Source organism: Peromyscus leucopus, chromosome X, assembly GCF_004664715.2.
Source record: "Peromyscus leucopus breed LL Stock chromosome X, UCI_PerLeu_2.1, whole genome shotgun sequence".
NCBI lineage: Eukaryota > Metazoa > Chordata > Mammalia > Rodentia > Cricetidae > Peromyscus > Peromyscus leucopus.
The window spans coordinates 7821709-7849500 of record NC_051083.1 but is presented as its reverse complement, the minus strand read 5'-3'; the positions used below and the strand labels follow the sequence as shown (position 1 = coordinate 7849500).

The 27792-nt window shown below is 34.7% G+C and overlaps 1 protein-coding gene across 14 annotated transcripts in view; it reads left to right on the top strand.

The window, feature by feature from the left end:
• Kdm6a (lysine demethylase 6A) overlaps positions 1 to 27792 on the top strand; it is a 152594-nt gene that overhangs the window by 87229 nt on the left and 37573 nt on the right. For 2 of the 14 annotated variants that reach the window (XM_028854129.2, XM_037198963.1), the window contains 11 exons: positions 5071 to 5125; positions 8495 to 8529; positions 10963 to 11056; positions 14951 to 15077; positions 19728 to 19826; positions 19963 to 20182; positions 20728 to 20862; positions 21316 to 21471; positions 21999 to 22094; positions 23498 to 23599; positions 24501 to 24896. In XM_028854129.2, the coding sequence (XP_028709962.1) occupies positions 5071 to 5125; positions 8495 to 8529; positions 10963 to 11056; positions 14951 to 15077; positions 19728 to 19826; positions 19963 to 20182; positions 20728 to 20862; positions 21316 to 21471; positions 21999 to 22094; positions 23498 to 23599; positions 24501 to 24896 (1515 nt within the window). Of the gene's footprint in view, positions 1 to 2634; positions 3377 to 5070; positions 5126 to 8494; positions 8530 to 10962; positions 11057 to 14950; positions 15078 to 19727; positions 19827 to 19962; positions 20183 to 20727; positions 20863 to 21315; positions 21472 to 21998; positions 22095 to 23497; positions 23600 to 24500; positions 24897 to 27792 lie in introns of those variants that run through there. The other 12 variants (XM_028854131.2, XM_037198964.1, XM_028854132.2 and 9 more) reach the window with 8 other exon arrangements.

The window sequence follows — 27792 nt, the reverse complement described above, 5'->3', positions numbered from 1 at the left end:
CAGAAGGACAAATGAATTCTTAGAAAGGAAGGGATGGGTAGATGGGGTTACAAATTCTGGCTACAGAATTTTAAGGAGATTACTAACTACTGAGTTGATATGGGAAGAAATTCCTTATTAATTGCTTTAATTACTGTATTAGTTACTTATCTTGAAGTCATGATCAAGTATCTGACAAATAGCAATTCCAGGGAAGAAAGGCTTAGTTTGGTTTACAGTTTGAGTTGATGCAGTCCTTCATGGCATAGAAGACATGGGGACAGAAACCTGAGGTGGCAGAGAGTGGACAGTATGAAGAAACTACCTCAAGAAAGATTTCACAGCTTTCCCAAATAGTGCCAAATATTCAAACACATGAACCCATCGGGGACATTTAATATCCAAACTACTACAGTTAGTTTGTTGACTAAAATAAGTGATGAAGGTAATACCACAGTTAAGCAGTGGTGGCACATGTCTTAAATCACAGCACAAAGAAACCCTGTCTCGACAAACAAACAACAACAACAACAAAAAGACTAGAAAAGAAAGAAAGAAAAAGAAAAAAAAAATTAACAGCAGGTTTTGAATTTGGGAGGTGAAAATTGATTTAAGAGTATACTGAGTTGGGAGTTAACCAAGGGATTTCAGTTGGTGTAGGCCCAGAGTCAGGAAGAATAGCTAGAAATAAGATTTGAGTATCAGTAGTATAATGTGTTTTGTCTTTCTTTTTTGTTAGAGAAACTTTTAAGAGATCGGACTGGTATAATTTCAAAGAAGAACCCCCTTTTCAGTGAATATAGTCAGGATCTGGTAGCTATTAGGAAGCCATTAATGTGAAATAGTCTCTCCTAGGAGCAGTCACAATAGCAGCTTTGTATTGAAAAAGACTCTGATGAGCTAAGTTTGAGGGCTTTGAGAAGACATTAAGTCAGTTTAGTCAAGAATGTCTCACGTGCCCTTCCAGAACCAAATACTTTCATCCTACATTTATTTGTTTTAGATCTTTTTTTTTAAATTTTAAATTATACTTTTAGAATGACTATAACAGCGAAAAGAAAAAAAAAATCCTTTGATTTGCAACACTATCTGGCATACCTTTCCTTCTCTTGGGTAATACATAAAGCCCTGTTTTTAAGGTTCTACAAATAATATAACTTCTTCAGCCTGAAGTATTTCTTTTCTTATTTTAATTGTCTGGGGAGGGAGAGTTGCCAGGCCCTGTTAGGTCTGTTCTCTGTATTCCCTTAAGAAGTTGAAATTGAAACAAAACGAAAACCTTGTTGCACCCTAACTTTAGTGAGCATTGTAGTTAGTACTGTAGCCATATGAGAGTCCCTGGTATAGAGTAAAAGCTGATAATAGCCTGTTGCTAACTTGCAACCCACTCCAGGGTTTCTCTCTGTAGACTTGGCTGTCCTGGAACTCACACAGATCCACCTGCCTCAGCCTCCCAAGTTCTGGGATTAAAGGTGTGCACCACCTTGCCCAGCGCTAGCATGTAACTATTAAAAGACTATAGCTGTCTTCATTGAATGCAGATACCAGTTTTGGCTATTTAACACTGCTGGTGGTATATTGGAACCGTTGGCATATTGTTTTCTGGTTTGAATAGCGGTACCTCCAACTCTTGTTTAATCAAAACATTCTGGATTGGGCTTAGAATCGAAATATTGTTCTAAATAATTTTCAAGTAAATAGGAAAAATTCATCCCTTTTCCACAGGATTGTAAATAGACAAATTCTAAAGCTAGGAATGAAGCACTTTAAAGAGAAATTTTAAAAGTTCATTTTATGTCATGGGAATATAGATTTCAGCTTTTAATTATAAATCAAGTTCCATAGGCCATGTGGAGCAAATGACATGTTTGTAACATAATTTGTGAAATACTGAGTAAGTCAAAGCCTCTTAAAACCAAAGTTAATGTTGGTTATAAAGATATTAAGGGACTGGAGAGATGCCTCAGCAGTTAAGAGCACTGCTTGCTCTTCCATTGGACTTAGGTTCAATTCCTAGCATTCACGTCATAGCTCACAACTGTCTATAATTTCAGTAGTGTCCCCCTCACCCCCGCCTACCCAAGGATTCGATGCCCTCTTTTGACCTCTGTAGGCACTAGTCCCAGATACTCATAAATGCCAACAGAATTTGCAATGCTTCAAACTGCATAAAATTGTGTGAAAAGAAAATCACTGTAATATTAAAGGCATATCTTAGGCAAGCCTTTTTTGCTTAGAAACTTTTTTTTTTTTTTTTTTTTTGACAACATTCGGTCTTTGTGTTTGTATATAGTTCTTTTGACTGCAGAAACCTCTTCTAATAATTGCTGTTCTATACAATTGAAGTCAGGTTTAGCAGTATAGCATTTTGGTGTGAGGTACAGATGTTTCCCAGTTGTGTTTGTGGTTCATATGTTAATAGGTATATGTGTGTGTATCCTATATGTACATATATATTATATATTATGTTCAGATATTGGACTTAAAGCTATAAAATCATGTTATCCCTACACTCAAACTCCTCATGCTCCTTTAGTATACCAAAAGATATGTCAGTGTTTTCCTTTATGTAGGATGATTTTGTATGCCTTTTAAAAATTTTATCTATATTTTTATTTTATGTATATGAGTGTTTTGCCTGCAAGTATGTATGTATATTACATGTGTGCAGTGCCTGAGAAGGCCAGCAGATTGCCATTGGATGCCCTGAAACTGGAATCACAGATGCGTGTGAGCCACAATGTATAGTAGGTACTAGCAACTGAATTTAGGTCCTCTTCAACAACAGCAAGTACTCTTTAAGTGCTAAAACATCTCTTAAGCCCCTTATTAATAAATTCATTATAAACAGTAATTATTTTGTAAGATGTTTTGAATATATTTTTTGATCAGTAATTTTCCTCCATCTTTTCTCTTTGGAAATGTTTGTAGGTTTGAACCAGGGATTTGATGACTGCATTTAATACTTTTGATAATTATATAAATATGTGACCAAAATTATTCATGCCAGATATCTATGTAGGATCTTGAATGCTGATAGATGATCTTCCTTTCAGCATTTTGGTGAAATCAGTAAAACTCTGATCTTTTCGAGGCTGTTTCCTTTTAGTTCAGTTGTTGCCTTTGCTGCCTCAGTTAGGAAAGGGCTGTCTTCTGTCAAATATGAATTTCTATTTACAGGCTAGATGAGACTTAGAAATAGAGTACAGACTGAAAGTATGATTGTTCTGCTTCTCTTTCTGTCTAGAAGAAAGCCTGCTTTACTCTCATGCTACTCATGTATCTTAAAATAGGCTGTTTTCTATTGCTGTGCTGGCATACTAAAGGGATGTTTGAAGACATAAAATCTGTTTAGTAGACCAAAGGAAAGGGCAAGCAATCTTTGAAGTATCAAATGGTGAGCTTTTTTTTTAAATTCAGTCAAGTGTGGTATATAATTTTTCATCTTTGTTTTTGTTGACCACTGTACTTATAGTGTGTATATGTTATAGGGCATCAGAGGCTTTCAATAAATATTTATTAAGTAGATTACACATTTAAGATTTAGTGTTTATAGTTTTATTTTAGTTTAGCCTTTCAGAAGTTACTATAAGCCTTAAGTTTCCAGAAAGCTACAAAGGCAGAGGATAGCTTGATTTTGCACATATATAATAGACCTTTGTATTGCACACATAAAGCTACTCTTTTCTTATCAAATGGTACTCTTCTAACTTTCCTTTCCATATAATATTAGGTAACTGACAGTTTATTCTTATTACTTGACAGTTCAAACTCATCAAGTGCAGTTTTGTTGCTTTCATGTTGAAATACTTAATACTTGGCAATAGTATTTCTCTTGATGAAAGTTAGTTCTCCTAGAGCTTACATCTAGAAATTGCCACCATGAATATCTATTATTTTTTAGATGGTTCAATTAACAAACAGAAGTAAGTTTATTAAAATTGATTTAAAAAATGGTTTGTACTATGATTGTTTATTACTTTCAGAAGTTTTGTGGCAGCCTGGAAAATTAGAATATATATATTTGTGCGATATTTTTTGTGCGATATTTTTTCAGAGTATTAAAGAGATTTCATTATCTTGTTTATTAAACTTAAAATTTATACCAACTCGATAATGCTTGCTTTCCTTTTTAAAATTGTTTGTATGCTCAATTTAATGTTGCTAAACTAGGCATGTCACCAAGTGTTCTTGCATTTTACAAAAATTTGTGTTAAATACTGATGTTAACATGTATTTTTTATGTATGCTTGTAGTAAGTTTAATATTAAGCAAATTATGAGAAATTAAGCAAATTATGCATATGCATTCTAAAAGGAAAACTATATCTTATAGATAAATACAGGCTAATTATAAGGTACTGAAGTATAATGACTACTGAAAAATTGATGAAGGCAGATAGATAGTTTTACCCTTCATGACAGTTTTCATAATGAAATTTTTGCTTTCAAAAGTTTTTTCACTGAGATAAAAAGTGGCTGGACAATACTATTGGAATTTGACTTAACATTCTTAAAAATTATGGTACAGTGCTAGAGATGGAAGTCAGTGGATTGGGTGCTTGCTTGGCACTCAGGAGACCCTAGGTTTGATCCCCAGAATTTTTTCAAAAACTAAATTCATAAAAAATAATACATTGTACTTAAATTGCTGTATAACACTTCCTATTTACTTCAATATTTAAAAAGCAGCGGCAGGCGGATCTCTGAGTTCGAGGGCAGCCTGGTCTACAGAGTGAGATTTAGGACAGGCACCAAAACTACACAGAGAAACCCAGTCTCGAAAACTTTAAAAAAACTAAAGTTTTTTCATAAATAAAAAGATACATAGGATAACTTAATAAGATTGATTCTTCAAATTCTCTACTCTCATCTGCTTCAAGACAGTAACCCAGCAGTAAATATATCTCAGTTTTCAGCAGTGAAAGTCCAAAGTAATTCTCACTTACTTGTTAGTATATTCTATTTGTGGAATATACTAATTTAGTTTCAAATCTTTGTTAGAGCTGATATACCTGAAAAATATTTTAAGATCCATTCATATGACTAAATTTTTAATGCATTGACTTTCTTGCTTTCCTGTTGTTTGCAGCATTTTCAGTTAGCTTTGGTTGACTGTAATCCCTGCACTTTGTCCAATGCTGAAAGTAAGTATTAAGTACCTTTTGATATGTGTGTTCAGATCAGTTTGTTATAAATGATGATAATATTTACAATCATATTAGCAAATTCTGTGCAGTTTATTTTTTCTAGAATTATTGAATATAACTATTGGTTGTTATGGCTACTTGTATATATGGAATTGTGAGATTAAATATTGTCACCAGTCTGTCTGAAACAGATAGGTAGTGAAGTGGGCTGATGAACAAGGTTGATTAAAAAAAAAAAGCTTATTAATTATATTGTAAATGACTTAGATGAATTACAAACAGTGTTTGCCAATACTTAGTGAATATGTAAAGAATTATGTAGGAGTTCACTGTGCTATGTGGTGTTAAAATTATTGGAAATACTTTGACTTTATTGTACTTTGATACATCATACACAAAGTTTGAGGCAACATTTTTTTTCCCATGTAATTAAAGAAGAATGCTGTTGTGATGTGTGTTTTGATCCAGTGGTTTTCTTTTCTTTCTTTCTTTTTTTTGGTATAGATTTCTTTCCAGGAATGGATGGGTTGATATGTTTATCAGTGTGTATGTTCTAGTGTATCTATGTAGTATATTTCAGAGCAACTAATAGATAATTGAAGAGTATTTTTGAATTTGATCTAGATTTTTAAAAAATATTTTTGGAAAAATAAAACTTTTGAAATATAAGAGAAACTGACTAAAACTACATGAACATTTTCAAGTTACTCAGTGGATCTGTGTGTCATGAAATAACTGTTTTGCTATAAATTGTTTGGGTTCTCTTTTCCTTTATCTTGTCCCATTTCCTCTTCTTCCTTCCTATTCCTTTTAAGGGAGAAGTGGAAAGAGAACAGTTGAAAACCGTTGTTCTATTAACCTGAAGGCGCAGAGAGAGAAAAGAGCTGAGCTGAGGGTTACAGATTCAGCACTCAGGTCCTTGATCATTCTGTCCTCCTAGACAACAGTATAGAAATATGTTAGTGACAAGTAGTGCCTATGGAAAATTTTAGATTAGTGAGAAGTTGCAGAATTTTTAATATAACATAGATTAATAGCTTGGGCAAGCTGCAGTTGTAGTTTGTAACACAAATTGCTAAATGATCTTATTAATAGAAAACTCAGTGCCAGATTTTGCGGTGAAAGCTGAAAAAGATCAGAGAAGTAGAACAGCCAGCCATTAGTTCTTACCTCAAGGAAATCCTCAGCCTAAAAAGAGCAAGTTTCTGTTTCCTCATGCTTTCTGTGTCCTGACATATTACTTCTGGGATTAAAGGCATGTGTCACCACTACCTAGTTCTGTTTCTCACATGTAGCCCAGTGTGACCTTGAATTCACAGAGATCCAGATGGATCTCTGCCTCCGAGTGTGTATGCCACCACTGCCTGACCTCTGTGTCTAATTTAGTGGCTGACTCTGTCCGTTGATCCCTAGGTAAGGTTTATTGGGGTATACAATATATCACCACAGTAGCTCTGTGGTGGAGCACAGCCCATCCTCATCACCCCTTCCCTCAAAAAAGTCTAAAATTATAAATAAATAAAGTGAGCTTTGAAAATGATTTCTAGGAGTGTAAGTTGCAGTTTATAATTTGAAAAACAGGATCATGGTGAGGTGAGACTTTTCATTATACAATTTCCTTGGGATAAGATAGTATCTTTCTGTTATTAATTTTGTTTATTCTCAAAATATTAGTTTCTGAATAAACTTAGTTTCATGACCTTTTATGGCAATATTATTTTTTTAAAAAAATTCACCTCAGTTGCGATTTGGTGAAACTTTTTTTGTTTTTGAAGTTATGCTCTATTTCAAAGAGGACTTTAAAGAATTTAAATGTATGTAAAGGACAACATTGGACTTAATAATTCATGGGATAATGAGATCCTTTTCATAAGGGCGTAAGACAGGCTAGAGGAAGTTTAGAATGGTAGTGGAACACCAACTAGCTGTTGATGTTTTGTTTTGATTTTCTAATTACCATCTTTTATTAGACAACAAAAAAATGTTAGTGGCAAAAAGTATTTTAGAACACTGGTGTAAAAGTGTATAGTTTTTCCATCACTTCTTGTAATAGTCTTCCTCTTACAAAATGAGGACATGTATGACTGGAATTCTCTATAAGAGCCGCACTATAGTAGGTAGTGAAGAATAGACAAAAGCCCTTGCATATCTTCTGTATAACTTATACTTTTATTTATTACTTTTGTGTTTTTCATTTTCTAAAGATACTTTAATTTTCAGTTATCTGATGTTTAACATAGTATTACTTTCTAAAGATATTTTAATTTTCACTTATCTGTTTTATATAATATTATAATACTTTTCATCCAGAATGTTATTTTAAATTTCATTATATGTTTATGTGTTTCCTTACCTTGCTTGTGTGACATTATTCACCTGGTTTTGAGGTAGAGAGGATAGGCATCAAGAATCACGCACAGAAATGAATAAAAAGGCAGCCTTTCAGACCTTGCCCATAGTGTCAGAGTCATAATTTCAGAAATCTACATTGATAACAAGCCTTTCTGAAAACTTGATGATAACTTTGGACCTTGCTTTTAGAAATCTATATAAACTATGTACATTGTAATTTTGAGAGGCTCTCAAGAGTCCTTGAAGTCCAGATAGACACATACATACACACGTGATGGGGAGTGGGGGAGAAAAGAGGTACCAGTTTTTACTCTCGGTTTGATTTTGTACACAGGTGATATGCTATGAGGAAGTGGGGGAAATAAAAACCAAAATATTCTTTTATTTTTAATATTTATGTGTTAATTCCAGGACTGTTTACTATTTGCCTTCCAAGTGGTTTGTCTTGTTTGTTTGCTTGTCTATTTAATGATGAAATCCAACTCTGAAGCACTTAAAAAATAATCAACCACTCATGCCCTCTGTGTTACTACCATGGTCTATAACTTCCTAATAAGTGTTGTTTTTGTGTAATGTAACATGGACAATCTGATGGCTTTTTTTTTGTTTTAATGTGTTTTCTTATTAAATATTGACTTTATTATACATTTGGTTTGTAACTCAATTTTAAGTACTGTGTTTTGAAATGTAAAAGTTTAAAAATGTTGCCATTTTGAACTTTTAAGTATATACTCATTTGTTATAGCTATTAACACTACTAATAACTATTAACACTACTAATAACTAACACATTTTATTTTACACTGACCAATAATGGCTACATATAGTTTGTTTGTTCTTCAGTATGATTGTGTATTTTTTATTAAAAGGACGTAAAAGTTATATTCCTGTTACTTAAATCTATGTAGTGTAAGCCATGTTTGCTTATTTTCTGTTTTGTTATCCTTGCCTAATTTGCCCCTAACTTTGCTGTATTGTTACTGACTGTTTTTTGTTTTCTGTCATCCTTTGCAGTTCAGTTTCACATTGCCCACTTATATGAAACTCAGGTAAGTGCTTTAATTTGCCCATGTTCAAACAGAAATACACAGTTATCACTTATATTACTAGTGAAAGTATATTTTGATAATTTAATGCAATTCTGAGCATTATGTTATGCATTTATACTCAAGCTTACTTAAAGTATTGCTTCATCAGTTGCTAAACTTTATTTGGTTGTTCAAATGATTATATTTAATATATATTTTATATTTAATGCTTCATTCTGTTATAGATGCTTATTATAATATATATATATATATATATATATTTTTTGGTTTTTCGAGACAGGGTTTCTCTGCGTAGTTTTGAGCCTTCCCTGGAGCTCACTTGGTAGCCCAGGCTGGCCTCGAACTCACAGCGATCCGCCTGGCTCTGCCTCCCCAGTGCTGGGATTAAAGGCGTGCGCCACCATTGCCTGGCAAAGCTACCTGATTTTTACTTAGTCGTTTTCTTTAATTTCTTATATGTTGGATTTTTTTTGTCTAGTGCTCATATTTTTGTCTTTGCCGTCTTTGTGTGTGTGTCTGTGTGTATGTATGCACGTGCGTGTCTGCCTGCCTGCATGGCTTATGTACACATGTGTACGGGTGCCCTTGGACTTACAGGCAGTTGTGATCTACCTGATGTAGATGCTGTGAACGGAACCCCAGTCTCTTCAAGAGCAATAAGCACTCATCCATCTCTCTACCTTTTTTTAATTTAAATTTTTATTGTTTTGAGAAATGATATCACCATTCAGTCTAGGTTAGCCTCCTCAGGCTGGGATTATAGTTGTTTTGTTTCATCAAGTCTCTATTCTTATTTGTGATTTGTGCTGTTTTGGTCATGGTCAGTGAACTCACTTTAATGCAGTTTTCATTGTTTTGCATGTGATATGAGGCAAAAAGCCAACTTCGTGTTTCTTGTTAAAATGCAAATATATTTTGAGCATGTTATTGTTTTGTATTTCTAATTTTTGGTATGTAGTAACATTGAGATGGTTCACAATAAGGTATAAATCTGATTATATTAATTGAAATAGTTCATTGTCTCCATTATCTTAGCATAAGCCAATCAACTGATTTAGCAAGGTCTTTGTGAGCAGTCTTCTAGTTTTCTAAGCATTCGCACATTCTTCTCCAAAATATACGTGCACTATACATAGCACAATGTATTTTGTTTTTCTGTCTTTAGTCTTCAGGCTACATTGTAGCCTCAGCCATTTTCATTATATGTTAGATATTCAACAAATACTTTCTGGCTGAAGGAATTAGATTGAGTAGGTTGGCCCTTAATACTTTAGTAACTGTGTACTTAACTTTTTAGATTAGACAAAATTAATGGCTTAGCAATTAGTTGAGTTGATAAAATAGTTCAGTTAATAAGTGCTGATAATCGCAATGTGCTGTTGTCTAAAATGCTCCCTCAATTTTGAAACAGTGTATTTATATAATATAATTCCTTGGTTATTTCCAATGTTACTTATTAATTTCAGTTGATACTTAAAATGATTCTGTAGATAGAAAGATTAGATATTACCTTTTATAGTAGTTAATTTGTAGATGTCAGATCATAGGGTAAATGATTTGCCTGTGATTCACATAGCCAGTTTTGTTTTTCTCCCTATAGTTTTTAAGATTTATATTGTTTAGCCAGTTAAATGGTAGTGTAGTAATAAGAATAAAAGCTAATACAGCCTATTGTTTTACTGAGTATAACTTAAAGGCAGTGTTTACAAGCTTTTTGTTTTTTGACCTTTTCCTTTTGCTTTGAAGGAGTAATTTTAAACTTTATGACTGTTGTGATAATAGCTTTTGGTCATATTGAAACTTTGTGGAGAGTGCTGTGGGTAAATGGTTGCATTTAGAGATTTGCCTATGGAACATGAAAATACTGTAAGCATTGTTATAATATAGTAATGGGAATTGTGATATATTGAAATTATAGATATTATAAATATTTTTGTAAGATTTTATATTCTGGAAAGTGTATGTTTATAACTTAGATTTTAATTACATTTGTACCTGTGATTTTATTATAGCATTTTTTTGCATGTGTTCTACATTATTGAGTTGCTTGGAAACATGTTGCTAAGCAGACAAATTTTACACTTGGAAGGAGAATACTCTGGTTTCATTAATGCTATTAAGTAAAATTGAGGTGATTTTCATTATTAAATAAGTTGAGATGATTTTAGCTATTGGAGTTGGCAAATACTTAAAAGGTCGTATTTTAATGATACTTTGTTATAGTGGGTGTTATTACTAGCATTAGGTACAATGGAACATGTCTATTTGAACCTGTCTAATGTTAAAAAGAAACATTCAGCAATAGAATCAGCACTTTTTACTTTCAGCTAGTTTTTTAAAATGTGCCAAAGCATAGTAAACATTATATAATTCTTAATATGTGAAAGATTATTTTTGTTTTACTTTTCTCTAAATTTTATTTCTGCTTTTTAGAGGAAGTATCATTCTGCAAAAGATGCTTATGAGCAACTTTTGCAGACAGAAAACATTTCTGCACAAGTAAAAGCAACTGTCTTACAACAATTAGGTATGTAATTATATGTTTTATATGTTTCTCTGTATATTTTTCACAGTTGGTAAAAATCTGACCCCTCTGCAAAGCATTTCCCATCTTACAGTCGAACTATATAGTATAATTCTTGGATATAATATAGATGCCCTTTTTGTGGGTGTTGGGTTTTGTTTTTCAAGACAGGGTTTCTTTGTGGAACAGTTCTAGCTGTTCGAACCCAATCTGTAGACCAGGCTGGCCTCCAACTCAGAGATCCGCCTGGCTCTGCCTCCTGAGTGCTGGGATTAAAGACGTGCGCCACGACTGCTTGGCTAGATGGTTCTTTTAAATTCTGAAAATTCTCTGTTATTTAACCATTGGGTGAAAAGGTGTGAGTACTTCCTTTGTGCCACGTTACATTAATGCTTAATACTCGGTGAAATTAAGTGATTTGCCTACAATCATTCAGTGGTTGATGAGTTTCCTTTTATAGCTTCATCTGTATTAATCACTAAAATATTTTATCTAAAATTATACAAACTCTAGCACACTAGTTCTTATAAGCACAGTCTTATTTTAATGTTAAAATGTGAGGAAATAAAACCATTTAGGTCTTTGTGTCACTGTCTCTAAGAAGAGAACAAAAAAGCCCTATCCACTTAATTTTGTTGCCTAATTATTGAGTTATTTCTTTTCTGTCTTTTGTATTGGAGTTATACTTTCAGTTTTGTTTGGGGTTTGGGAAAATCATTTGCTTTTTTTGTTTTGTTTTGCTTTTTTTGAGACAGGGTTTCTCTGTATAGCCTTGACTGTCCTGGAATCAATTGTTAATTTTTAACTAACACTGTGTGTGTGTGTGTGTGTGTGTGTGTGTGTGTAGCTGGAATCTTAGAAGGTCTTATTAATAAAATCAAACCTGAGGCCAGTTATTGGGGTGAATGCTGGAAGATCAGAGAGACAGAACAAGCCACAGCTAACCTCACCTCGCCAGTTCCTCGGTTGATCCTGTTTCCTCAGATTGCAGTCCTCATCCAGAATGAATCTCAGCTGAACTGCTGCTCGAAAGCCTGAAGCTTAACCAGCTAAAAGCTTAATCAGCCAAATCTTCTAGTTCCTGGTCTTCACACCTTATGTACCTTTCTGCTTTCTGCCATCATTCCCTGGATTATAGGCTCACTTCTTGGGATTAAAGGCGTGAGTCACCATGCCTGGCTGTTTCCAATGTGGCCTTGAACTCACAGAGATCCAGAGGGATCTCTGCCTCTGGAATGCTAGGATTAAAGGCATGTGCTACCACTGCCTAACGTCTATGTTTAGTATTGTGGCTGTCCTGTTCTCTGACCCCAGATAAGTTTATTAGCGTGCACAATATTTTGGGGAACACAATACCACTGTGTGTGTGTGTGTGTGTGTGTGTGTGTGTGTAGGTCTAGTAATATTTTTGCAATTCTGAAGTCAGTTGAACAGATTTACTGTGATAATGAACACATTGCCTGCTGTATTACTTTTGTATTGCTGTGATAAAATACCATGAGCAAGGCAACTTGTAGAAAGAAGGGCTTATTTTGGTCCTACTGATCCAGAAGGATAAGAATCTTAAGTCATGGCAGGGAATCTTGGCAGGAACAGCTGGAAGCACACATCTCCAACCATAAACAGGAACTGGAAAGGAGCGGGGATGGGGGGTTTGGGGGGGGAGAATCAAAATAATTATAGTTTTTGAGTAATGTGATTTTTATATTTTAAATATGTTGCTAGTAAAATAAAAATGATTTGAATTTTTAAGTAGGAAAAAACAAGTGTGATGCCTTCAAAATTATTTACCTATCAGTTAATATGATCTATCTTATTGCTATATATATTATATTATTTATTATATATTATATATACATTATATTGTATATTATATATTATATATATTGGTTTTTCGACACAAGGTTTCTCTGTGTTGCTTTGCGCCTTTCCTGGAACTCGCTTTGGAGACCAGGCTGGCCTTGAACTCACAGAGATCCGCCTGCCTCTGCCTCCCGAGTGCTGGATTAAAGGCATGCGCCACCACCGCCCGGCCTGCTATATATTTTTTAAACTTAAGTAGATTGGAATATTGTGATTTTATTCTGTCTAAGTCATAAATCACCTGACTTCTGACAGTAGTTTGTTAAATTTCAAAATATAAAAACAAACTCATGATTTTTGTATAATTATGTCTGCTTTATAGCAACTTGTTTTCTGCTTCTGGACCAGCTCCTTACAGAGGCCATTTCTCTAGATCCTGCTTTTTAAATTTTTTTAAATTTATTATAGGGGAGGGGCATGCACTTTCAGCCACACAGGTGCCATGGTAGTCATGTGGCTGTCAGAGGACACCTACGCCTTTCAAGAGTCCATTTTCTTTCTTTCTTTCTTTCTTTCTTTCTTTCTTTCTTTCTTTCTTTCTTTCTTTCTTTCTTTCTTTCTTTCTTTCTTTCTTTCTTTCTTTCTTTCTTTCTTTCTTTCTTTCTTCTCTCTCTCTCTCTCTCTCTCTCTCTCTCTCTCTCTCTCTCTCTCTTTCTTTTAAACCAGGGATTGAATTTAACTGTACATTCTTGCACAACAAACACTTTTCCCTGGTGAGCCATATCACACCCCCCCTCTCTTGTTTTACTAGTAATAGAAGGAGAGAGATAGGAAGAATGTTTTGTTTGTTTGTTTGTTTTTAACTTTGACTAAAACATGGTAACTGAATTCCTTTAAGATATGTTTGGTTAAATCACAAATGTCACGAAAAAAGGATCCTTGTTTGTTTCATATACTGTAGATTGTACAAAGAACAAAACTAATTTTATATATTGGAGTTTTATATTATTTTACAATTGATATATATTGGAGTGATTTACAATTGAAATGTGATCTATTGGCAAACTTAACCAAATTGATCTTATGCATTTCAAAAATTTAGAATATAGTATTATTCCATGGTGTATTTTTTGCTTGATTAACTATTTATCAAATTCTTCTAAGGCTAGAAGACATCATCAGGCTGAGCGTATGTGCCTTTAATCCCAGCATTTGGGAGGCAAAGGCAGACAGATCTCTGAGTTCAAGGCCAGCCTATTCTAGGCCACCCAAAGCACAACAGAGCTCCCCCCCCCCCAATCCCCCAAATCCCCAGCAATCCCCAGCTCCATTGAAACTGGAAGTATAGAAGCTGGGAATTGAACTTAGGTTCTCTTAACAAACAAACAAACAAACAAACAAACAAACAAACAAACATCTAGTGCTCTTAACTGTTGAGCCATCTCCAGTCCCCTGATCATATTCTTAAAAATGTTTATTAGATATTTTGTGGTACTCCTAACATTTGAATAGAGTTCTGTTTTTCAAAGTTAAGTATTTTATAGTTCTTTATAGTTTTTATTTTACATACAGTATGAATTTCTTTAGCCAGAGAGGTGGGATTATGCATGTATGTTAATCTGAACTGTCATTAGTTTTATATTTATTCCTGGAAGTAAATACTGGACCAGTAAAATGTTTTGAAGATTATTATGTGGCATAGTATATATGATATTTCTATGTTCTTTGTATCAGTATGATAAAATGACTACTAGTAGCCAATACAGCCTTGTTATTTATATTTTGATTGATAACATGTAAATTTAGAGTGGACATGTTTGATTAATGGTAGATTATTGGAGTTACCTAGAATGTAATCTGTTATGTATTAAGTAATTATTTTTAAACTCTTCAATTTATTTTAAAAGCTGTTCATCTCTTTGGCATTACCCTCCTATGAGAAAGACTTCTTATTACAAGGATTAGCAGTTCTAAAATATCAGAATGTGTTTTCTGATCAATAATACATTGATGGAAAAGGGTTATTTTTGTTAATTTTCTGCTTTGTATTCTTAAAAATTGAACTATTATGTAATGTATGTTAATGTTTTAAAGGTTGGATGCATCACACTGTGGATCTCCTGGGAGATAAAGCCACCAAGGAAAGTTATGCTATTCAATATCTCCAGAAGTCCTTGGAAGCAGATCCAAATTCTGGCCAGTCCTGGTATTTCCTTGGAAGGTGAGATTTAATCAGATAATTATATTCTGCTATTGATAGTTATAACTAAGAGATTTTAATTACAACCTCAAATGTTAGTGTACATTTATACCTTGAACAGTATATTTTCTCTTTTTAATAGATTATAATAAAGATTTCTGAAAGGTAAATTATAACAAAGCTTTTATATATAGTAGTTTTCTTTTAGCATAACCCTGTCTTCTTAAGAGGACATTTCTTATTTTAATTTTTTCATTTAACCTGAATTGTTACTGGTTTTTAAAAAGGTCCTTTCAGATATTACTTTTTTTAGTGAACTACTTTTGTGCCTTTCCTGGTGAGTTCTAGCATTTGGTTTGTAGTAGAACTCAGGTTACAATCTCACTTGAAATCTTACATTCTTTGAGAAAGTGAGTACGTTCTTGTTGGATTTGCTGGAAAGAGACATTGACTGTCGGAATTTTGTTCGGGGTTATTTGAGATGTACTCTTTATATATGTATTTGATAGATCCTAATCCATTTTGCCTTTCATAATAGCGTGGAAAGATTAGTGTACTAGGCATGGAAAGACTCAAATTTAAGTAAGGGCTCAGTTAATTTTTGTAAAATGTTAGATGATACATATTAATTTTTTTTAAATTGTAGATGATACATAAACCCCTTTTGAGGTTTCCGTTTTCTCGCCCCCCCACCCCCTTTTTTTTTGGTCTTTTGAGACAGGGTTTCTCTGTAGCTTTGCGCCTTTCCTGGAACTCGCTTTGGAGACAAGGCTGGCCTCGAACTCACAGAGATCTGCCTGCCTCTGCCTCCTGAGTGCTGGGTTTAAAGGCGTGCACCACCACCGCCCAGCTTCTCCTCCCCTTCTTGTTCATTTTTTACTTTGAGATTTTCCTGTAAGGTGTTTTGATCATATTCACCCCTCCCCCAACTCTCTTAGATCAGGTGACTTCCCCCCACTCTCCCCTTTACTCAGTCATCCACTGACTCTGACCTTTTTACACTCTTCACAGACACTCTACCTACAATGATCCCTGATTCTTGAGAGGAGGTGTAGTATAAATATCCCATTTAGGACTAGACATGTTCAGTCTCTTATTCTCTGTGTTTTGACCACTTACCACTTGTAGGTTTCTGTTAATCCCCATCTACTGTAAATTGAAGTTTCTCTAATGAAGGTTGAGGGAAGCAGTAATCTCTCTATAACAATAAGTCATTAAGAGTCAGTTTAGGCTCTGGAGAGATGGCGCAGAGGTTAAGAGCACTGATTGCTCTTCCAGAGGTCCTGAGTTCAATTCCCAGCAACCACAGGGTGGCTCACAACCATCTGTAATGAGATCTGGCGCCCTCTTCTGCTGGGCAGGGATACATGCAGACAGAACATTGTATACATAATATATAAATAAATCTTTAAAAAAAAGTCAGTTTAATACTATGTACATTTAGCAGAGCAATAATAATAGGTTCTTCCCTAGGACCCATGGCCTTGAATGGACTTAAGACCACTCTACATGAGCATAGTCATACCCAGCTCCATTACCGCGGTTGAGTATGTGACTAGACAGGCCATGTAGAGTGGGCCTTAAGTCCATTCAGAAAGTAGTTGGTTATTCTTAGTATGTTTGTACCACTGTTGCACCTCATGGTCATGTCTTGCTAGGCCAGTCATTTTTCTAGCTTGCAGGGTTCATAGCTGGGTGAGGTTGATAATTACTTTTCTTCCTGGTAGCATGTATAGCACCTTCCAGCTTCGAGGTCAGTGCCAGATTGGTATCTCCCATGTTCTATGGTTTAAGTATGTGGTGTCTTTTATGAGGGGATTGTATTAAACTATTGGTTCTCGGGGGACAAGAGAGACATGTTATGGAGTGCTATTGGCACCTTATGAGTGGAGATTAGGGATTCTGCTGAAAAATAAAAAAAGAATCTTCCAAGGTACATGACAACCAACCCTTTACAACAAATAATTAGTTGGCTGCAAATAAATTGATCTCTTATACACCTTCCTGTGTCAAAGCTTCAGTTTTGTGATTTCACTTGAATTTTATAAAATAAATTTGTTTATAATGAACCATACCTAAACTTGCTGTTTTAAAATGCAGTAATTTTCAGGTTCAGTGAACAGTATTCCATTTTTTTTTCCCCTTCAGTTCAACTGGTTGTATATTCTGGACCATTGAAATGTATTATTTTGCAAATATACACTAAACTTTCCTAACAAGGGATAGTTATCACAATCTAACTTGCTTTATGATTCAAGATGATCATTTCAGAGATTAATTATTTTTCATCTGTCATAATATTCTGGATCTGTTTTAAACTTTTTTGATGCTTTCTTATAGTCATTACCATCTAATGTTTTGCTTTTAATATGAGAAATGTTTATGAATAAATATTATTTTAAAGGTTGTGTTTCTGTCCTTGTCCCTATGCTTTTGTTCCAATTTGACATTATTACTGACCTTGTCACAATTTGTAGGTACTGTGTGAAACTTGCTTTTCTGTCTAGTCAGTAGAATTTTTGATACTGTCCAATCTATATGATAGTAATTCCTTAGGCCTATTTTTACCCTCTCTACTAGATGTCCTCTGTTCTTACAGTTTTTCTTCATATAGATAAATTTCCAAGGTAGGTTTCTATAGAGCTATTTTAAATTTTAACAATTTCACATAGGTTTTCCATCCTAATAGCCTCACCTTTTATTTATCCTATTCTCCAAATCAGCTTCATTTCCTTTTGTGAGAAAAATCATATTCCACTCTTTCCTTTACCTCTCTTTGGGAGTGAGGGGTCCTAGGTCTAGTGTATCCTAGGCAAGCACTCTAATTTTGCTACTGAGCTACACTTCTAGCGTCTCCCTTTAACTGTTTAATCAGAATTTACAACTAAGTTGTGCCACACCTCACTGGATATGTAATCAGTCAATTATGAAGTCTTAGCTACTCTTCTGCTTTTTTTTTTCTCTCTTTTGCTCTTTCTGCTTCCATTCCTTTCATTTCAGCTTTGACATGTTCCGCACCAGTGAATGTAATTATTCTCTTTTCTGTACGTAACTTTCCTTTTAGTCTATACTATACATTGTTGGCAGATCAATATTCTTATAAGGTGCTTTTATCACAACCACTCCCATTGTTAGGAAAACAGATTTTGGGTTTTTTCGGGGGAGGAGTCTGAAAATATGTGTACGTGCATGTGCACAGTGTGTGTGTGTGTGTGTGTGTGTGTGTGTGTGTGTGTGTGTGTACATGCTTTTAAAAAAAATATATTAGGGTTTGTCCATACTGTTCAAATCTTTTTGAAATATCTCCTCTCATCTCTGTGTCTGATCCAATGATTAATACACTTTTTAAAGAATAATTAGGGGGATAAAAATAGTCTTTAAGCAAGTAAAGATTTTCAGATTTACATTTTTTTTTTTGTTGATTACTCTTAACCAGTGTTCTCCCAACATAAGCAAATAATAAGACAAATACTAGTTTACTGGAAAGCTATCTTTTTCTGTTTTACTTGCTTGCAGTTAGGAATTTATGCTCTAAATAATATCTATAAATATCCACGTTCTTTACTTTCACCTCACCACCAAATTCTACATGGATTGTAGTCTCTTCTTAAACTGTCTATGTTAGCCATTTGATATGGCATTGTGATATTATAGTGCCTTCATTCCTCATCTAAATTGCAAACTTCTTCGGGGTGGTGAAGCATTCTAGCACTCAGGAGGCAGAGGTAGGTGTACCTCTGTGAGTTATAGTTCAGCCAAGGCTACAAAGCAAGACCCAGGGTGGGGGGCAAAATAAAATAAAAGAACAAAAGAAAAGGAAAAATAGTTAAATTGTAAGCTCCTTGGAAACAGAATCTAGGGTTTTGTTTTGTTTTTTTTTCTCCTTTAGCACCAAAAATAATTTTTTTTTTTTTTTTTTTTTTTTTTTGTAATTTCTGTGATGTCTGTACATCCATTAGGTACATCCTCACTAAGAAAATGGCAGGCATTGAAACCTGAATCTTATTGCTGTCTTTGCTAGTCATAAAATACTGTATACTATATTTATACTGTTTATGATACTTAGAGACTACACCATTACATTAGCATTTTTATAAATTAAAGAACATTTGCCTTTTATTATTTAAGAAAAGGAGAAATTCATTAGCTCTGACTGTATGAAAAACTAGAGGTCAAAATAAAAAAGCAGAGTGGAGGGGCTGTGCTCAACTCTCAGTATTATATGTAATATTAGGCCTATACTCATTTTAATAGCCTGTATCATTGCAGTATACTTTAGCACGCTTAAGAAAGACTATAAGCCGGGCGGTGGTGGCGCACGCCTTTAATCCCAGCACTCGGGAGGCAGAGCCAGGTGGATCTCTGTGAGTTCGAGGCCAGCCTGGGCTACCAAGTGAGCTCCAGGAAAGGCGCAAAGCTACACAGAGAAACCCTGTCTCGAAAAACCAAAAAAAAAAAAAAAAAAAAAGAAAGACTATAATACAGTTTTGAATTTCTAGTTATCATGTATATTGCAATTTCCTTGTACATATATACCCATGTACCTAGATATATTAGCATAATACATTTAAATTTTTTGCTTTGATACATAACCCTTTTTAAACAAATAAATGTAATTTGCCTTGATATTGATGGAATTTTCTTACCCTCCCTCTTCCCTCTCCCTCTCAGGTGCTATTCAAGTATTGGGAAAGTTCAGGATGCCTTTATATCTTACAGGCAGTCTATTGATAAATCAGAAGCAAGTGCAGATACATGGTGTTCAATAGGGTAAGACTTTGTCTAAAATTAACATTGGTATGTAAAGATAGCTGCATCACATAATGTGCTTTGTAATAAAAATCATGCTATGACACTAGCTAGTTATTCTTAGTTGACTTATTTTTTTCCTAATTTCCCTTTTTAGTGTGCTCTACCAACAGCAAAATCAGCCTATGGATGCTTTACAGGCCTATATTTGTGCTGTACAATTGGACCATGGCCATTCTGCAGCCTGGATGGATCTAGGCACTCTCTATGAATCCTGCAACCAGCCTCAGGATGCTATTAAATGCTATTTAAATGCAACTAGAAGCAAACATTGTAGTAATACCTCTGCACTTGCAGCACGGATTAAATATTTACAGGTAAAAATTTTAAATATCAATTTTTTAAAGCCACATATTTATCCAGAACACTCAGGCAGGAATAGGGTGGCTGGAAATTTTGTCTAGTTGTCTTTGGATGTGTATAATCTGTTTCCATATTTTGTAAACATACCATAGCTTTGTAAATATTGTTTTACTTTTCATTTGAAATGAGATAAGCAATATTTTTTAAATGCTCTCTTGCACTTCGATGCATATTAATTTACATAAATTTTTTCAGTTTACTGTCTACATTTTTAAGTTGTCATAGCATTTTAAAGAAAAGAACACAAACAATGTCTTTCACTCTTGCTTCAAGTTTCATGAGAAGACAGCTAATCAGAACCCTAGAAACAGCCTAACTATGTTTTGATTTTCACAAAGGTTTACATTCTGGTTACCCTCTTTATACGTAGTATCTTTTTAAATCCCCAAATTTAGAATCTATTTCTTTTAAAAACAATTAGCACTTAGGAAGATTTAGTGGACTTACTCTTACTCAAGTAGGCTTGTGTTAAATTTGCTTTTTACATAATTTTTCCTAGGCTCAGTTGTGTAACCTTCCACAAGGTAGTCTACAGAATAAAACTAAATTACTTCCTAGTATTGAGGAGGCGTGGAGCCTACCAATCCCCGCAGAGCTTACCTCCAGGCAGGGTGCCATGAACACAGCACAGCAGGTGAGAAGTTGGGTTATGTTCTGCAGGTGCCCAGCTTTAAGGGTTCTTTTCAATCTGTAGTAGTCAAGCTTATTTTAAGTAAGCATAGAAGGCTTTTATTAGTGAATAATAGCCTTTTCTTTTTAAGTACTAAGGGAATCTAGATCAAAATAAAATTCCCTCTGACATGGGACAAAATCTGGGGGTACCAACTTAGAACCTTTGTGCATTTTCATGATTTTGCAAGATTTCTTAAAATAATGCTGCAGTGGTTTATTTAATTTTTAAAAGATTTTCAAAGGAAGGTACACGTTCCTCCATTGATGATGATTCATTGAGTTTTGACTTTAATTTATTGCAATCAGAGATGTCCACATAACTTTGAAAAGTATACAGCGTGTAAGTTTTATAATTTGAAGGAATGAAGTAAGAATATATAGCACCCTATTTTTGTCTTCCTTCTGTGATTCTTAGGCATGTAAACCTCATCATCCAAATACTGAACCTGTATTAGGCCTCAGTCAAACACCAATTTCACAGCAGTCCTTGCCACTACACATGATTCCTCCTAGCCAAGTAGATGACCTGTCCAGTCCTGCCAAGAGGAAAAGAACATCTAGTCCAACAAAGGTATATGTCCTAGAGAAATAGAAAATCCCAGTTTTTCAAAAAAGGAGCTCCAACTGCCATCTAATTGTGCAGTTTGAACATTTCCTGTCCTTTACTTTAAATCTGTGGACATCAGAAGATTAAAGGTTTTTAGTTTTCCCATCCCAAACTCTTAGAATCATATTAAATAAAGTAGGGATAAATTTGCATTCATCAAATCATTTTATCCATTTCCCTGCCGCTAAGGTATCAGCACACTTTTCATCATCACTTTTTTTACCAACATTGAAATATATTTAATAATGAACCTAGTGAATAGTGTGGTATATAGGCTAGTCGTTTGGGCCATAGTTTAGGGGTGGGCTTTTTTTTGGGGGGGTGGCTTATTACAGAATCAACAAATTGTTTTTAGTGAATGTAATGATATCATTTTATGCATAAATATTTTAATTCATAGTCATTTGGCCTTAATTAGTAATTAATTTATGTTAACCTATTGCCTTATAACCAAATATTCTTTAATATTTCTTTTTATCAATTTTCCTCAGAATACTTCTGATAATTGGGGTGGTGGCCATGCTGTGCCACATCCTCCAGTACAGCAACAAACTCATTCATGGTGTTTGACACCACAGAAATTACAGGTATGTAAAATATGTTTTAAAGAAAAATTATGTAACAGAAATAATGAACTTTTAGTAATTCTTAAAGTTGAATGACAGGAAACTCAGTACATAACAAAAAATGATTACATATTTACCAGAATAATGAAGATAATTAAATCTTGTTCCTAGTTTGTTTCTAGTTTGTTTCTCTTTTTGAAACAGGCAATGCATTCATATACATAAAGTATGAATATAGACTATGTAGAATAAAGTCTTTCAGCTTCTATTCTAACTCACCGACATCCTCTTCACACATGTACCTCCTCCCGGAATGTTCTCTGGCATTACTTGTTCCTTACCTGTTTTTGCAGAGATGTGTTGTGTATGTACAAGTTATTGAACTTAAATGTAGTCTCTTGTGGTGCAAAAATAGTAAATGAAAAATTTCTGAAATGATAACTTTTAAATAATAACATTCTTTTCACATAATGAAATCTCACTCTGTACCACCAGTAGCATCAATCATCTCATTGTCCAAGCTGTTATGTGATAATTGGTCCTTAATCACTTACTAGCCAAATCATTTATGAAAATAACTGTTTTAGTATCATGATTCTTATATTAATAATGACCACAAATCACAAGAATAATGATACTAACACCTGTAGAATGCCAAAGAGAAGCCACACAGTGCTTTCTGTAAGTGAACAGGTAAAAAGTTCTTTATTTAATAAAAGAAAAATACATAAAATAATCATATGCTGAGGTTGCTAAGGTCAATGGTAAGCATTAGATTCTTGTCTGAAGTTGTGAGTGAAGAGATATAACTAGTTTTACTGTCACACCTAATACCGCACTATCACCACAGTGTGTAGTGGTATTAGGACTGAAAAAGCATTAAATTGTAAGTTTAGATTTTCTATGATTTTTAGGAACCCACTGGGGGATCTTAAATGATGCTGCCTCCATTATTGTCCATTGTAGACCTTTTTAGGTCAATTTATAAACAGCCTACTTGTTATATGAACAAGTAGGTATATTTCTTTATATAGATACCATACTATTACTTAAGTTGATCACTAGTTTTAGACATTCAGAGTGTCTTCAAACTTTTCCTGTACCAATAATGTTTTTTTGGAGTATTTTTTCATCTTTTAAGCTTGAAGTGTTTTCTACATGAACACTGAAAATTATTAATAAAATTTCATGCCCATCTCTCTCAAAGATCACATCATAATAAACCATGTTCAGATGAATGCTTAAATTCTTACTTTGATTTCTTAAACTTTTTAAAAGACTTTAAGATTATTGATCAAAAATCAGTGTCTGACCTGATAGTGGTTCTGAGTTTTTCTAATTATTTCAGATAAAGGTTTCACAGTTTTGTTAGCTTGTTTATTAGATATGTCTTTAATTATATTTTCCCCCTTTTTTTCCCCTAGCACTTGGAACAGCTCCGTGCAAATAGAAATAATTTAAACCCAGCACAGAAACTAATGCTGGAACAGCTGGAAAGTCAGTTTGTCTTAATGCAGCAACACCAAGTGTGTATAGCATTTTCCCTCTAAAATTTGATAGAATTTTGCGTACCTTTATTGACTATAGCATTACTTTAGAAGTCACCCATACTCATGTCTACTTATATCTGGTAGAATTTTGTCATCTGTGTTTCTCAAAATACTAGCAAATGGCGTTTTTAAGAAAAGAACAGCTGTTGATTTAATTTTAAGCACTTTTTGTTATTTAATTCCATGGTATTTAATTTATGTTCTTTAGTACTTAGTAAGATATACTAAACCTAATTAAGGTTTTATATATCTTCTTTAGTTTTTTTTATTCAATTTTTTCATTATTTTTATAATATATCTTCTTTAGAGGATCTGTCATACTATGGATTTTCTCTGTCTTTTTTTTATTATTTTTATTTGGTACTCAAGGTTGAACTCAGGGCCTTGCTATATGTTATATGAGCTACCACTACTGCTAAACTGTAACACCATCCTGTATCCTGCCCTGCCCCCTCCTCCCCCCAAACACACACAGGCAGGGTCTCACTAAGTTGCCTGAGTTGACCTTGAAGTTTAGATCCTTTTGCCTCAGCCTCCTAAATAGCTGGGATTACAGGCTTGCACCACTAGTCCCATCTTAAAATAAAAATATGATGTTCCTTGAAAAACTATGATTCCAGAGTTTTCCATAGGTTTCAGCTGCCTTTTTTGGTCATTACTAACATGATGTATCCTTAACATGAAACATATTTTTATTTTTTCTATGCAGCTTGCATATAAGTAGTTTTTTGTTTTTGAAGTTGATGGTTTTTAACCTAGAGAAATAAAATGTTAGGATCAAATCAGAACCCATGATTATTCATCTTTACATTCTGAGTCTCTCCCCCCTATGGACTATATAGATTTTATTTATTTGCTTTTCATTTATTCCCTGCAGATGAGACAAACAGGAATTGCACAGGTACGGCCTACTGGAATTCCTAATGGGCCAACAGTTGACTCATCACTGCCTACAAACTCAGTCTCTGGCCAGCAGTCACAGCTTGCTCTGACCAGAATGCCTAGCGTCTCTCAGCCTGGAGTCCGCCCTGCCTGTCCTGGGCAGGCTTTGGCCAATGGACCATTTTCTGCAGGCCATGTTCCCTGTAGCACATCAAGAACGCTGGGAAGTACAGACACTATTTTGATAGGCAATAATCACGTAACAGGAAGTGGAAGTAATGGAAACGTGCCTTACCTGCAGCGAAACGCACCCGCTCTACCTCATAACCGCACAAACCTGACCAGCAGCACAGAGGAGCCGTGGAAAAACCAACTATCTAACTCCACTCAGGTAATGAAAAGGCTAACTACTTTGGTTGACTTCTCATATAATAGTTTACCTTTTTTATTTGGCTTGTGCATGTTAAGTATTTGAGGAATGATTTTCATATGAATTATATAGTCATACAATGTCATTACTATGTTTCAATTCAGTATATGTGTATATATTTTCTTTCCTTGATATTATTTTCACAAATGGAGATAATCTGGGAGATTTACTGTGAAGAAGAAAATAAATAAAGCATAGTCCCCTCCAATCCACTTCTAATTTATAGTGGCTTCATAAGCAAAATGCCTATTTTTGTAATAGTTGATAGTGATCAACATCTGGGTATAGATAGAATGAGTATGAGAAGAGAATAAAATGACAAAATAGAGTATGAGAAAGAGTCTAATTTTAGGCTATCTTGATAAGCTAGAAGAGTAATTGAGACCGGGTAAGATTACAAAGGAATGGGAACATATTGGGAGAAAAATTCAAGATTGAACCATGAAGTCCTTTTGTAATTTGCGAGGCAGGAAATTGAAGAACTTTCAAGACTAGAATAAAGGATTGAGCTGTGAGGTATTGGATATTGAGGAGAATGTGAGCTTTATCTTATATTTCAAGAAGGGCTTATTCAAAGTATATATCAAATAATGCTGTTAGACCCATGTCTTAGTCAGTGAAGATGCGTTGTGACCATGACAATTTTTATAAAAGAAAGCATTTATTTGGGGTTTGCTTACAGTTTCAGAGATTTAATCCATTATCCTCAGGGTGGGGAGCATGGCAGCATGTAGGCACACATGGTAGTTGAGAAGAGTTCTACCTCCAGATCCAAAGGCAGCAAAATGAGAGAGCCACTGTGTTTGGCTTGTGCTCTTGAAACTTCAGAGCCCACCCCCAGTGGCATACTTCCTACAACAAGGGCACATCTACTCCAACAAAGGCCTCACCTCCTAATCCTTTTAATCCTTTAGTTTGTGCCCTACCTTGGTAACTAAGCATTCAAATTTATAAGCATATGGAGGCCATTCTTATTCTAACCACCACAATCCAGTAAGGTGATCTAGAGGTTGATCATTTGAGGTGACATTGCCGGGGTTGGGAAATTAGTAAATGTAAGCAAAATCCGTACCACAACCTGTGGTGTACCTTTCCCTCCACTTCCTCCTCCTTTCTAGTAGCCTGTAGCTGAGGGTGGCATTTGTTTGTTGCAGTTTTAAAGGGTAGAATAAAAATAAACAAATGTTGTGTTATACCAGATGACCTACAGAGTCCAAATATTTACTGTTTGACTCTATACAGAAATGATTTGGAAACTTTTGAATAGGAGCAGTTTCAGTGGATTGTTGTCGGTTGAAACCTAATTGTGTAGATAGCTTCAAGATGAAAGGGTAGATAAAACTGGAGGTGGCAAGTATGAATAGTTCCCACAGGACATTTACAGTCATGTAGGTTACACACATAAGTGAGGTATAGCTAAAGGAGAAATAGAATTCAGAGTTTGGTTCTGTTCATATTTTAAATTAAAATGAGAAATAACAATGAAAGCTAATGGAAAACATTCAGTAGAGAGATTGACAAAATTGTTAGATGAGAGGATATGATTTGGGAATTCGGTATTTTTTTTTTTGTGATATATATTTTTTATTTTACAATATCATTCAGTTCTACATATCAGCCATGGGTTCCCCTATTCTCCCCGCTCCCACGCCCTCCCCTTACCCCAGCCCACCCTCCATTCCCACCTCCTCCAGGACAAGTCCTCCCCCGAGGACTGTGATCAACTTGGTAGACTCAGTCCAGGGAGGTCCAGTCCCTTCCTCCCAGACTAAGCCAAGTGTCCCTGCATAAGTTCCAGGTTTCAGACAGCCAACTCATGCAATGAGCACAGGACTTGGTCCCACTGTCTAGATGCCTCCCAAACTGATCAAGCCAATCAACTGTCTCACCTATTCAGAGGGCCTGATCCAGCTGGGGCCCCTCAGTCTTTGGTTCATAGTTCATGTGTTTCCATTCATTTGGCTATTTTTTTTCAATAATTGAGTAAAACTGAAATTTATTATATGCCACAGTCGTCCTAGGGACCTCCATGCTATATATATATATAGCCTCTATGGTTCTATGGGTTGTGTCTGATTGTTCTTTATTTTATATCTAGAATCCACCAATGAGTGAGTACATACCATAACTGTCTTTCTGGGTTTGGGTTACCTCACTCAGGATGATTTTTTCTAGTTCCATCCATTTGCCTGCAAATTTCATGCTTTCATTGTTTTTCTCTGCTGAGTAGTACTCCATTGTGTATATGTACCACATTTTTTTCATCCATTCTTCCGTTGATGGGCATCTAGGTTGTTTCCAGGTTCTGGCTATTACAAATAGTGCTGCTATGAACATAGCTGAGCATGTATCTTTATGGTATAAATCAGTGGGAATTCGGTATTTTTAAACATTAAAAGATTATTAAAAGGATAGCATGAGACTTTTGTTAAAATGCCTATTAAGGTTCTAAAGTATAATTGGCAATTACATAAAATGGGAGTCTTTGTTATGATTATGAAGTATAAAGTATAGTTCTCTTATTTTTCTTCCCCCTACATCCCAGGTTTGCTTAATTGCTGAAAATTTCAAAAATACTCAATCTTATTTTAGAAATCTGGTAACATTAAAACAAAACAAAATTCTGAGTATTGTAACTCATGCCTCTAATCCTAACCTGGAATTCAGGAAGCAGATACAGGAGGAACTCAAGTTCGAGGTATCCTTGACTATGACATAGCCATACTCTCTCTCTCGGGAAACAAATACTTTACCCGACCCCAATGATTTTGCAGGTCACAAGGCTTTTCTGTAGGTCACTGAGTGGCAGGCACTGGCCATGAGTAAGGCTTACAGCATAGTTGTAATGAAGTGAGAA